We start from the raw sequence: 14,226 nt of genomic DNA, 5'->3' as shown, positions 1-14,226 counted from the left end.
CTCTGAACATTTAGTCACAGTAGGCAGTATGTACTGATTGTCAGAGCTATCATTTCATTCACTATATTTAACTTCTTATGTCATCAATTTTATTTAATGCTTTGTGTCTAGTCTACGGCGATGTTAACATAAGACTTAATTAATTTCTCACAATAATGTTTGAGAGCATCTTCATTTATTATAAGCAAACACCTTACCAAGGAATCCGAAATCTTAAGGACAGAAAATTGATCATAATTGAATGATTAGCCTAAGTAATATCATACTTAGTGTATGGCCTATATATCAAACATATGCCGACTGAGTTACAAACATTACCGAGGGGGAATAACTCTTCATAAACTATGAAATATATAATTGCAGTTGTCTTTTCGTTTCAGATGATGACCACACACACACACAAACACACACACACACATACATACATACATGCATACATAGATACATACATACATACAAAAATACATACATACATACATACATACATACATACATATTATATATTATATATACATATAAAAAGTGTTTTTAAATAATGATATGTCAACTCAGAAGATAAATCATGCCTCTGATAGCTGTTAAATTAGTTAAATATTTGTTCCCCTTACCCGCCAGCAAGACGTTTACCATACCGCAAATGTTATGTTTTCCAATTATTTAACAACTTATTTTATGTCAGGTTCAGTTAATCTAGAAACAATTATCAATTAAAACATTTCCCACATGCCTCATCACGAATAATTTTGACACTCTGGTCATTCTGAGTCGCACTTGAATTAGTGTTCTTATCTTCCATCAGACACATGATTGGTACCACCAAATCATACAGCGAGAGGACAGACCTGAAAAATAAATTACCTTGCGAATAAAACTCTTCTATGAAAAATTTGTATCCAAATTGTCATTTACAATAGTGATAAATTCCTCAGTGTAATATATAAGGCATTAAATACAGAAGAATATTTGAGTTTGGTTCTGAAGTTTTGAAACTTGTCTTAAATACTATTGTATCCTATCAAATTATATAAATGGATATAAAATAGCATTAAAATATCACTTTATGCTATTCGAAAAGGTAATATAGTCAAATAACGTAGTATGTGGAATTACAAAATATTACTTACCATCCAAGGGCATACAAAAGTCCTATAACTCCGCCAAGTAGTCTAAAGCGCGTAGATAGGCACACCAAGAAAGGGAGTGTCAAGACTGTAGCCTCAAGAGCTTGCGCATAGATCAATAGGACTGTAATAATAATAATAATAACAACAATAATAAATATGATCCAAATGGCCTGGCATCGCTGACCTAAATGAAATCCGCAAAACAGTGCAGTTAAGTTGTCGCTTGAAAGGTACTCCTCATCAAATAAGATACCATTGTTCATGGTAAAGCATTGTTATTATTATTATTATTATTATTATTATTATTATTATTATAAGTGTCATTCACATTGTTATAATACTTTTTATTATACTTTGGCAAATCTGGGTTTACCTTTCTATATCCGGAATCTGAAATGTGAGCTTGCTTGGGTGGGCAGAGGGCTCCCTATTGTGTGCTCTCTGTTAAAATGGATACAGTTATGTTGGGCAGTTTGGAGTGCATGACTAGAAGAAAGGTCATACTTGATAGCAGAAATGCATCGTTTTTCAAAATTAGAATGGCCTGGTGTATGAATAATTATTTGAAATATTTGGTCTCAACTAGAAAAGAATAATACAAAAGTGATGGAAAATTTTCATCTTGTCTTCATCTGGGGACAGCATTCGGATCCAAGGAGATACATTTTGATAGGATTGCTAAGGTAATTAAGCACAGTTATTTGTATTTTCATCACACATTGATATTTTGTATCACTCTTATTGATATTCGATTAAGATACAAATCGGAACAATTCGTAATTACCATGCATACAAACGTTCCAGGACGATAAAGATATTTTTAAATTTAATAAATCTTAGTTATTAGATTAAGACTTTAATTATAAATATAAAGACATGTAGAAATGAAATCAAAAAGCAATATAATATAAGAAGCGATATAATACAAACCCAATAATTAAACCTATGGATCCCAGCAGTGTTACCTATGCATTTAAATGATTAAATGATTTTTAAATATGCGTAGAGGAGAGTAACTATAATATAGTTCGCGCAAAACAACATCTATCAAAAGGGCGACAAAGAAGTAATGTGTGGTACAGAACAAGTAATAGAAGAAATCAAACAACTGTTGATGACCAGAAGCGTGAAATCGTGACAAATGAAACATTGAACCTTGAATCATTTAGAAAGGCCGCCCCGCAAAAAAAACCCCAAAACATTACATTCATAACATGTCATAAAACAAACACAAAATAGTTCATGAAACAGATAAAGAACACCGAGTTAAAGTAGAGGAAATGACAATGAGACTGAAGATATATTGGAAGGAAGAACAAAAACACACTTTCAAGACATTCTCTGACTCGTAATGAAGGACGCCATATTGTCGTTATCACAAGCGGCCAATTCAGGGACTATCACAAGAACAGTTAAATGTCTGTGAATCAGATGTGTACCTGTGTTTTAAAAAATCCCGGGTTCTTGCTGGTTGGTGTTACTACATATTTGTACAAATGGTTTTGGAAGGATATGCACCCTGTCTTTTACGCTTCATAAATTACTCAGAGCAGTCTGTAAAATTGCAAATATATCAAACTCACGGGGGCATTATATACAGATGAAGTAAAGAAATTCAAAGAATACAGACTTCACATATTTTGTCAGATTCATAGCTAAGATCTTTTTTAGATGTAGACCATCAAATTGCTTCTAAAGCGATTGCAAACACAATCGAACCAATTGAAGGCATTGCTTTTTATATCTCTGAAGCTCCTTAAGATATTGCCAGGAAAGTATGACATATCATAATTATACAGTTTGTTGCGAATCATGTTCTATGTTATTTCTCAAAGGTCAGGGTCACTGTAATAACACGTCTGGTGACTAAAGAGTAAGTGTAAAGCTGGCGTCATGTTTAATATGATATGATTATTGATACATTTTATACATTTGCCTTAAGTTGGTCATATTATGTTCTGGAATTATTTGTCCATCTGTCCGTATGTGACCATTGCCTTCCTGTCATAACGTTGTAACGGTTGCAGTGAATTTCTTGAAATTTCGCTCAAGAATACAACATGATCAAACAGCGTGTTGCTTACCATAGCTATATTTCCACTTTATACGTGACTTGTAAATTAATGGATTATACATTTCGAACCACCGACGATATATTAAAGTCATATCCGTGCTATAATTATAAAGCCTAGCCTATTTTAACCAGACTTCTAGTGAGAACGCAACTGATAATGGGCATGTTTCAAACCATGAATGCGACACGTACCCTACTTTTCAGGACTTTTCAAAATTGCTATATACACTATGTCTAGTGTCCTTGCTAGTGCTGAAAGTGTTTTAGAAAAATATGTACTGACATTATACTTACTTTTTCTGTGTATCTTAGACTGACCATGTGTCACGCACCAAAATTAAGTCACTATGACGTACTTTTCGGTAATAATAAAAAGTGATCAGAATTATTTCTTGGCTTCAGTTCAGTAGCTCTCCATCTATGCTATACAAGCAACATAAATAATTTAGCTTAGAAGCAAAACTATTTCACAAATTAATAATGTGTCACTTTGGTTCCTTTTACCAAACTTTGATCACTAATTATAGATGATATGCTCAATTATCATGCATTTTATCCTATTGCCACTAAATGCACATATTAAAAGCATATGTGTCGTTGTAACCTACATTGTATAGCTAATTCCCCACTCTGAAAGATACTACCCCATGTGACAGACATGTAAGCGTCTTGCGAGCTACAGGTGACCAAACAAAACGTAGCATATGGTATCACTCCCAAGCAATTCCATCATATTTGATTATTTTTTAAAACCAGAAACCTTTCGGATCAACGTTACAAATTTTCACAGCTAATGAGTCTACACGGCTGCGGGTTCTCTGCTGACACAATTCACTTCCGGTTTAAGTGCATATTTTATGTACATTTTAGAGATGCACTCAATTTAGAGATAATCCATACTAATCTAAATGATGTAGTCCATGGCTGAGTTTTATGTACGTCGTCCGATGACAGGCTCCACCCCGTATGAGGAATTATAACATGTTTTATTGTTTTGAAGGAATGAAATGATTCGGTCACTTAATAGATTCTTCAATTCCTGTAAAGAGGGAGGAAGGGGACGAGTAACATTACAGCATAAACATTCATTGTGAATTACCACTAGAAGTCCCCCCTTGCGCCCATTATACAACACATAACTTTCATATTGTAGTGATCTAAAATAGAGAATCAAGACAGTTTACTCACAGGCCAGTTTTACAATTTTCTTTAACGATATTTGAAAGTTACTCGGCAAATATTGAAACTATTTTCCAAGCATTATTTCAGAAAGCATTAGAGAAAAAGTGCCGAAAAGGGTAAAACAAGTTATTCCGTAATCTTGACCTAGAAAGTAAAACCATTAAGCATTGATAGCGATACATAATACATTAAATGCCACCAAACTGAAACGCCTTACTGTACCATTGGTCATCTCCGTACCTTAAATATATATTATAAAGCAGAAAAGAACGAAAGCTTAAAACAGAAATCTGTGGTATCGACCTTGATGGTCAGACCTCAAACTTTCAGAGCAATACATTTTCAAGTGACAAAATATGTAAGTATATCAAGTTTTATTAATTTATTTTAATGATATCTTAGGTTCGAAAGCACAAGGGCAGACACCAAATATATTGTTCCCAAACACTGACATTAAATATATGATCCCCAATTGTGGTTATTGAGGAATATATGATTATACCAAGTTTCGCCTCTTTGTCTCAAATGACTCTAAAAGTTTAGAATGAAAAGGAAATTGCAATAAAAACATTCAACATATGGCACCGTAATACTGACCTTGAAGATACAAGCCCAATATAGTACTGTTAATTATATATATATATATATATATATATATATATATATATATATATATATATATATATATATATATATATATATATATATTGCGCCATGACCTTGATCTTTATGATAAGATGACAGTTGTGGTACGAGAACACCGTTTAGTGATTATGTACAAGTGTATCAAGTTTCATCCTTTATTCTAAAATTGTTACGTAGAAGAGAAAGTGTGATATAAATGTAAAATATCGAGCAGTCCCCTTCGCTTAGACGCAAAACACTCTCTGGAGATGGTGTTTAAGTATTCCTGTCATATCTTAAGCTCCAAAGGCGTTATCACTTAAGCACAGAAACGAATGTGTGATGGCAAAGATAAAATATTTGTGTCATCTTGACATCGTTGAAAGTACCCTCAAGATGGTGTGACAGATATTCTTATGGTAATATGTAAGTATACCATGTTTCGTTCTTTTATCCCAAACGACTTGAAAATTGTAGAGTAGAACGAACACTTGATGAAAACATAATATATTGAACCGTGACCTTGACCTTGCGGATTTTATCCCGATCGTGGTATGTAACACACATTCTAGGGACGATTCAAAAGTTTACCAAGTATTATCTCCATGCGTAAATTTTCTTATTCAAAAAGCAATGCCAATAATAATAATGATACTAATAATAATAGTAACAATAATAATAATGATAATAATAATAATAAGAAGAAGAAGAAGAAGGAGATTATGAGGATGCATACCCTGATTGATCTTGTTGCACCCGAATGCTGATATTCATTTTTCTCTAAAGGTACTTACGTGAGATTTGAACAGTATTTGATCTACTTGAGTAGTACGCCATATCGTCAAGTTTAGCCTACATACAAATATGTTTCGTTTGCCTATATATGTATCTAGCGCCATCACATGATTCTCTACACCTCTGTTATGTTTTAAATACTGGTGTATAACTAAAATGTGATTATCATAGTAAAATTATTTCACTCTCAGTATCCACTTACAACTCGTATGCAAGTAATCGATTCAAAATGCGAAATACCTTTTTCATTGGTCTGTACATGCTTTTGAAACATTTTATTCTCTGATTCAGAATTTGGCATCCGAGCGCATTCGAACATAAGCTTCTAAAACATGTGTGGAATGTATGTGCACCCTGTATTCAGCAAACCTTTACTACTACTACTACTAATACTACTGCTAGTACTGCTAATAATAATACTGATAATAATAATAATAATAATAAGAAGAAGAAGAAGAAGAAGATGGAGGAGGAGGATTAAGAGGAGAAGAAGAAACGAAAGTGCAAACAAGAATTACAAATACAGTACAGGCTACTCACACACATTGTCTGTGTGTCATAACACACTTGCTAGCGTGTATTTGAGAAAGGAATGAGAAGAAATGATGGGAAGGTGGCATGCGGTACCTGTCGCCCAAAGTGGGAAATCCGTGGACACAAGAGTTCTAAGTGTGAGATAGTAGACAAGTGTTGTCATAGCGCCCAGGATGAAACTTGTTCCCCATCGGTCTCTTACTCCGCCATCAAGAAGATTTATTATCCTATCAACACAAAGAAATAGACAGAAACATAATCCTCCCTTCTCCACTAGCTGTATACTTCTATCAACTGAGCTGATTTTGTAATGTTGTTTCCTCGCTTTCCGTAAACTAATCTGATCCTCAACTGTTCTGCTCTTCCATAAAATTAGAAGGTTTTCTCATGTACACTTTCTCGGTGTGAGATAGGATATCAATATAATCCCCCACAGTTGAATTCTTATCAACTATACATTGACAAACTTAATGATATTTCCTGCCTCTCATGTGTTATTTACATAACAGTCTGTTTCATGTGAGTAAAGCAGAGGTACATCACTATCTGACAAAGAAACAACTTTAAGCCACGACCTGACGACTCACTACCTGTACACTTAAAATCTGTGTTAACAGTTTGGTGATGGTAACGACTTTTTAAAAATGAAAATGATATCTTCCAATTATCTCATGATACTGACTCGTTAATACAGAGCGACTAGCTGGGGCATGGTGGAAAGATGTTAATCGGACTGTATTTTTGGGGGTATTTTATACTTTCTCGGGACTTCTAACAATTTATCTTCTCAATCTGAGGCTTTCGTACTCTCTAGGGAGTTCTAGCAATATACCTTCTCTATCTGAGGTTTTCTTGAAATCTTAACACTGTTCATTAGCATTGATGAGGAGGAAGGTATATTCCCTATTCTAAATATGTTTGCACTGCAAGAAAAACCTCTTTTCTGTCAATGACTTCATACCAGAGATCCCGTGAATTAATAATAGGGTGATTTGCCTCCAATTGTTGCATTTCTTTAGAGCCAATTTATTTCATAACTTGATGATTAACATTGGACTTAGTTTTAATTCGATATCATATTACAAGGGTGACAGCGAATACCTAAAGCTGGAAACCTTTAAAAAGTATTCAGTTCTGCCAATCTTTTCAAATTGATGCCTACTCTTTCGATCTTTACTCTCTTTTATAGAAGAACTGATGTAAATAATTGTGTATTTGTTCCTGAATTTCCTGCATAGGAATCGATTCTTCTCTAACCAGACTCTTTAATTCTGTATTTCTAACTCTTCTATTATTCATTATCCAAATTACGTAGATAATAGTTTCTTCTTTTCTTGAAAGGCATGTTAGTTTTTAAAGTTGTTATTTAAAGCAATGCTAAATGCCATGGTCATTTGTTATTTATTGTGTCTTGTATAGTAATATTAAATACAGTGCTCATTTGATATTTTATAGAACTGTAAATTGATGTTAAATATATTGCTCATTTAATAGTTATATCTTCATGTTATTGGCTTGTGCTGCATTTTCTCTGGTTTCTAAAAGGTCCTATCCTGGATTGACAAGGCCTGGATCAAGTGGCAAATTTTTGTTCTGTGACAGCTAGAGCAACCTGATACACCTATATGTGCATTGGTGTTAGCTGTGAAGATGGTGTGGCTGCTGTTTTTCATGATCTTTCATTGCAACGCAAAACCTGTGTCATGGCCGTTTTTGTTGCCTGCCGGTGTATCCCATTGGTCAATGTCAGTGATACAATCATTTCTATTATTCCTATACAGGCAGGCCCTTCAATGCTTGAGTCGAATGCATAGTTAACAAGTATTGAAAAGCGTAGGAGTGATGGTATCATGAAATAAGCATCTTTGGCTCGGCACTTGATCTCGAAGCTATCAGACGCGCAGCGGTCAAATTACACCGTGCAGTGAATGTTATCATAAAGTGAACGGATACAGCTAATGCGTTTCGGAGGACAGCCAATCTTTGCGTGTATTTTAAAGAGTCCAGTATTGCTGACCGTAGTGAAGTAGCAAAACGCAATGCCGAGTGGCTTCTGCTTGTATTTGTCTTGCAGTTAATGCCACACTACATCTCCGGAATCATTTGTCCACGGTGTTGGTGTTGTCTCTTCAAAATGAGCATTGCAAACCACTTCCTAAAATGTTGAGGATTGACATGCCGCATTGATTTTTATTACCGCGTCGATGCCTGTATTCAGGTTTAGTTTGATGGTGCTTGCTTCTTTCAGCGATCATCTCGCCATCCAGTGCCTTCCAGGAGGCGACTAAGGTAATAGTGGGGCTGAGGTCTTCTTGATCTCTTCGTACATTGCGGGGATGTTTCCTCTGTCCGATGCGATCTGTATAGATCTCTCCAGTTTTGATTTACACAGTGTCCGTGTTTCTTCTTTGCCGACCTAAAATCCAAAACTTCGGGAGTATTGACTATGTAAAGTCTATGTATTAGCAGGATAGGCTTACACAATGAGCCAGCCGGTGATATTAAAATAATATAGTTGTGATAAACATCAGGTTGATTTTATATTTGTATTGATTTGTATAGTGATGTTTAATACTGTACTCTTTTGATATTTACTGGGTCAAGCTTCGGCCACATTCTATAAAGGTGCTCATGTACATTTGTTTGTGTAATTTCAAGTATCTTTATACAAGTTCTTGCTGCAGTCATTCTACAGGTTCTAGAACATTACCTTCCTGAATTTGTCTGGTGGCGTTTCGTTTCTAGAAAATACTTTTCCTTTACATGTACGCAGACATTTCTTGTCATGATGTTTCCTGTACCCTATCGACTGTTTCAAAGATGTACACTTGTAAGAACATCTTGATTTCAGTTTCTGTCTTTAAATGTTAGCTTGATTTATAATACAGTACGTCTAGGTTGTCACTATTTATATCAGACATTCTCTTTATTCCGGCTTCTGGAGAGATTTCCAGAAGTCTCCATTCTTGCCTACCCAGCATAACAATGTGAACCATCGACTCACGTAAACCTCCTCATCACCCCAAGGCAAGAATTCTAAATAGGGTGGATTAATGCATGTCGCTTTAACTATAGGCAATATACTTTCAAAGTTTCAGCTTTTATGTAACATTGGTTGAGGCGTATGAGGTCAAAGGTAATAATACTTTATTGATATTTAGTAGGGGGGGGGTAATTGGTGGATTGGCCTTTGCTTGAATATGATGCACATTGCATATATATTTTCCAGGCAATAGATGGTAAATTTCATACTAATCATCTTAGTTAATGCTATTACGAAAAATGTGTCCAAGAATAATCCTATTCTAATACATTTATACGTGCAATTGGATTCTACTTGATCATATTATCCTACTTCTTCTAAAATATATACCAATGTAAAACATGTCAATTTACCTGTGAAAAAGCAAAGACGACTGTTGCTCATAAGGACCACAAATCATCTTCTGAAGATTTGTATTAAAGTGCTAAAAACTGAACGACCTGACGTTTTTATAAAACGTATTTTGAAGAAAAGAAAGGATTGTGAATTATGAGCATAAACATTCGAATCAAACTCTAATATCAGGTTGGCATCAGTGACAAACGAGGATGGAAAATAGCAAGATCATACCGGTACATATCGAATACCTTGTGATTTGAACAGTCCATTCAAGTAAAAACATCTTTTGCGTACATGTCTTATTTAACCCCTCGCTTCAACTTCAAGTATAGCAAAATAATAATTACCTGTATAGGGCCGGTCTGCCTCCAAGAATGTTGGTCTTAAAAGACTTTCTCTTCTCCAGGAAAGACCATGCAAAGGCGAAGGGAACCTGGATCACAAAATAATAAGGCCCAATTAGTGTTCCATGGGTACATGACTATTTTGTTAAACGTTCAAGTGTTAATTGCTAATCCCAACTAATGAAATTACGAATTACTGTTTCAAAGCCAAACACTGCAAATGAGACCCATATTTCTGTCTAATAAATCCTGACCTTGACGTACAGTTGATGTCAATTAATGCAGTATTCTTACTGGACAATCAGATCAATTAATTGGGATATAAGACCATAACGGAAGAGTGGCATTTAACACGGAAAAAGGATATCGACCAAACAGTGGCAAGCTAATGAACTCAGCTGTCTTGACACATATTATGCCTGTGCGTTTTTCTTTTATCACGATTTGGGAACCTCTTACACATCTAAGCTAGTTATGTTTTAACTTCTTGATTGACAGAGTAGAAGCGTCACGACATATCAATAATTATCGTTTGCATGCGGCCAGTGTAGAACTATCCTTAGTTACTGGTGGCATAAAATTCTATACTTGAAGGACAACCAGTTAGCATTAATAACCTTGTTAACTCATAGATGATTACACACTGCATTTCAACAACATAATGAAATGGCTTCGCAATATTTATGGCGTGTAGTAATGCTATCCCTATCATAAGTGAAGTTATTATGTTCATATCAAGGTACTTGGTATTTCAGGCATAGAGACTAGCAGAAAAATGGGTATTGACGATTTTATACTTTCAAATTTTGTTTATGAAGGTGTTTTTGGTTTTGTAACAAATAAAGAAAGCATGTTGGACATTGGGCAATGTAGGAGCCAATGTCCTTCCTAACTCCCCTTATTGTTAACTCTACCCTTATGAACAAATGTAAATTTAAAATAGACAACTTTTATTACAGTTGTGTACCGTTGATGTTTTTGTCAGTACTCAAGTCATATATATATATATATATATATATATATATATATATATATATATATATATATATAGAGAGAGAGAGAGAGAGAGAGAGAGAGAGAGAGAGAGAGTTAGTTTTAGTTCTTAAGCACAAAGAATACTTGTCGGAGTGGAATCTCAGCACAAACTAATTTTTTTCAAATCTTAGACATCTGTGAAAACAATGAAATTGTATTCAGTGCTGAAAATCATTGTTTTGTTTCTTTTCTACAACGAAAATCGTTGTCTTTCAGATTTGATGTATTTATATCTTTAGGAATGCTTTGAAATAAAGAGTTGATTGTAAAAATGATTTTTCAGATAAGGGCCTTTTAGAATTCGTTGCTTCTGTTATTTATCGCTTTATGGTCTATGTTTATATTCCAATAATTTTAATCAGTATAGATTCCCTTAACTCAAAATGCTCTGCTATTTCATTTCGCACATACTAATGTTGAGTCACCCGCGAATATGTTCGTCAAATCAGCTTAAAATTACTTTGTTTTTTAAATCTTCGTATGTTCTGAGCAGAAAGCAAATTTTTCATGTCTGATAGATCTGGATCAGATTTCGGGGTCTATGACTGTATGATCATTAAGATAAATGCATTTCTTTAAATAGAATCTGAACTGTATTCTGATTAATACACAAATTAGAATATATCCAATGAGTCTATCACTTTGAGTAGATTTGATGTACTACGACATTGGAACACGTATTATTGGTTACTTAGAAAAGTCATCGCATCTGTGCGACTGCAGAACGCAACAGGGTTGACTATTTTTAGGCCATTCACGCGTGATGCGGAATGCTGAGTCATTATTTTGTAATGTGATCGGAAAAATGTGTACGTGTAACAACGCAAGGACAACAACGCAGCATTGAATATAATACTAATGGGAACGCCAACATTAATACAGCTCCTTACGCAATCCCGAGTACGCATCTCAGAATATTTAGTTTTGTAGTAAACAGGAACATTTCATTTTATATGTGTGTTAAAGGTCAGGTTATTGTGTTTTTATTTACTTTCTTTTTTCAGATCATTTGATGGATTCTGTCCAAATGCGAGATTTCTCATAATCAAGCAAAACTAAATTTATTTTGCGACACACTAGTTAACCCCTCTGACTTCAACGTCAAAACGTATAAAGGTATTTTAATCATGGGCTGGATATGCTGTCCATGGATTTCTTATATCGAGCAGCCATATGTTAATCGCTCTTGCTGTTTTCTTTACACGATCTTGGAATTTTCACTACTGTACTCTCATTCCTTTTCTGTTGCCTGTTTCCCGTCTTCATTTAGCTTATGCCGTACTAGTTTACCCTTTAATACAATTTGCGTGCTTGTGAATAGTTAGTATGAGACGCTGATGACTGAATGAAAAACAAACAAACAAATAAAAATATTATAAAAAATACATAAATAAATAAATATGGATTATTTAGGACCCTCACTGAAACATACGAAATACACTAACGCCCAATATTTCTGCATGATAATGTTAATTATTTTTACTGCACAACCCTGTGTCTGTCTGTCCGTCTGTCTCCTTCTTCTTCTGATGCAACTTTAAATTTAATTACGATCGATATCTGTTATAGACTATATATTCAAGATAAATTCTGATATTTGTAGAGTGGTCAATATTTACCGGGATGGATGGGATTATAATTTGGGTGTGAATTATGATTTTTAATTTTTACGCATATACACAACAAATGTGGGGTTTCATTTAATATACAAAACTAAGGGTATAGAAACGGTAGAATTATGCAATCACACTATCACCCTCTCTTTCTCTGTCGCACCCCCACCCAACCCAATGCATGTTGACTGTTCCTTAGATAAGTAAACTGTTATCATCACGTACAACCATATAATTCTCAACTAAGCATTTTTCTTTTCACTAATATAAATGATATATGTATTGCTGTAGTTACTTACCGCGGGGATGAGAAACCAACGAATATTCTCCGTATAGAAGGATTCAGAATTGGATTGGAACGGTCTGAAATAGCTCTGGCAAATCTCGGACGCCATTTTTATCGAAGCGTGCCACTGAAAAACCGATACCGACGTAAGTATTCAAGTTTCAGGAATGTAAGATGTTATTCTACTTCCAATACGTGTCCCTAGAAGTAGATCAGATAAAGAGACTTGAGGAAGAAAACACTCGACATTGGGGTCAGGACACGGGACAACGAAAAGAGAACAATGATTTTGCACTCAGCAAGTAATAAACAATAGTTTTCTTGCAACTGAAAGTAAGTTAAATTATAGTTTCACGATATATATGATATTCTGCGTATGGGTGTCTCACACTTAATTCGTTACTACCTTTTAAACACAAAATATAACATAATATCAGGCCGACTTTCTTGATTTACAGTAGGGTTTGCAGTGAAATAAAATATAAAAACATTTAGATAATCCTTCTCTAGGTGTTCTAGATGCAATGTGCTAAATATACACTAAACTCAGGACCAATGCATTAATATATTGCTGTGAGCAATATCATTACACTGTCGCTTCTGGCAATCATACCCTAATGTCACAATCAGATCTTCGTTCATCATAGTGTCAGAGTGTCAGTTTGGTGCATGAAATTGGAGACAGATTTGCTAATTATGTATAACTCTTTTGAAGCCAGCAGTTCTTTCCAACCCAAAGCTGGCCTTAGGATGCCATTAGGTATATTTTAATTGTAGAAGTGCTTTAGCTCGCCAAAAAATTTGTCTAATAATAATGATAATAATAATAATAATGAGGACTTTGTATAGCGCCTAATCTTTAGAAGCTCTAAGCGCTTTACAACATTAGACATCACCTATAAGAAAAAAAACATATAATGATATGATTACAAAAACAAGCACCATGAAATTAGAAAACATAAAAAACATGATGAGAATATTTAAGGTAGGAAACATTATTAGGTCTTTAAGTTTGTTCTTGCAGTCGAAATAAGTCAGTTTCGAGAGCACTCTTGAATGGGATCACTGTGTTTTTGTGTTCAAGTTCAGTGGCCAATTCATTTCACGTCGCTGGGCCCTGTTATGCAGTAGAACGTTGTCCATATGACTTTGTTTCATAGTGGGAATAATGAGTATACGATTGTCAGAAGAGGAGCGTACGTATCTTGCTGGTGTGTACACATGGGTGAGGTC

General features: G+C 34.6%; 1 protein-coding gene across 1 annotated transcript in view; it reads right to left on the bottom strand.

Moving 5' to 3' along the window:
• LOC149806804 (stimulated by retinoic acid gene 6 protein-like) overlaps window positions 1-13,191 on the bottom strand; it is a 39,507-nt gene extending 26,316 nt beyond the window's left edge. The window contains exons 1-5 of the mRNA XM_089957883.1: window positions 13,007-13,191; window positions 10,063-10,148; window positions 6,427-6,560; window positions 1,125-1,245; window positions 728-842 (exon numbers count right to left, since the gene is read on the bottom strand). Coding sequence (XP_089814009.1) covers window positions 728-842; window positions 1,125-1,245; window positions 6,427-6,560; window positions 10,063-10,148; window positions 13,007-13,102 — 552 coding nt within the window. The 5' untranslated portion in view covers window positions 13,103-13,191. The remainder of the gene's footprint in view (window positions 1-727; window positions 843-1,124; window positions 1,246-6,426; window positions 6,561-10,062; window positions 10,149-13,006) is intronic.
• Between the last annotated feature and the right edge of the window lie 1,035 nt (window positions 13,192-14,226).

The sequence above is a fragment of the Sinohyriopsis cumingii genome, chromosome 1, assembly GCF_028554795.1.
Source record: "Sinohyriopsis cumingii isolate HCF-2022 chromosome 1, ASM2855479v2, whole genome shotgun sequence".
NCBI classification, from domain to species: Eukaryota; Metazoa; Mollusca; class Bivalvia; order Unionida; family Unionidae; genus Sinohyriopsis; species Sinohyriopsis cumingii.
Note: the sequence above shows the minus strand (reverse complement) of the source record. Positions and strands in the feature narration are given on the sequence as shown.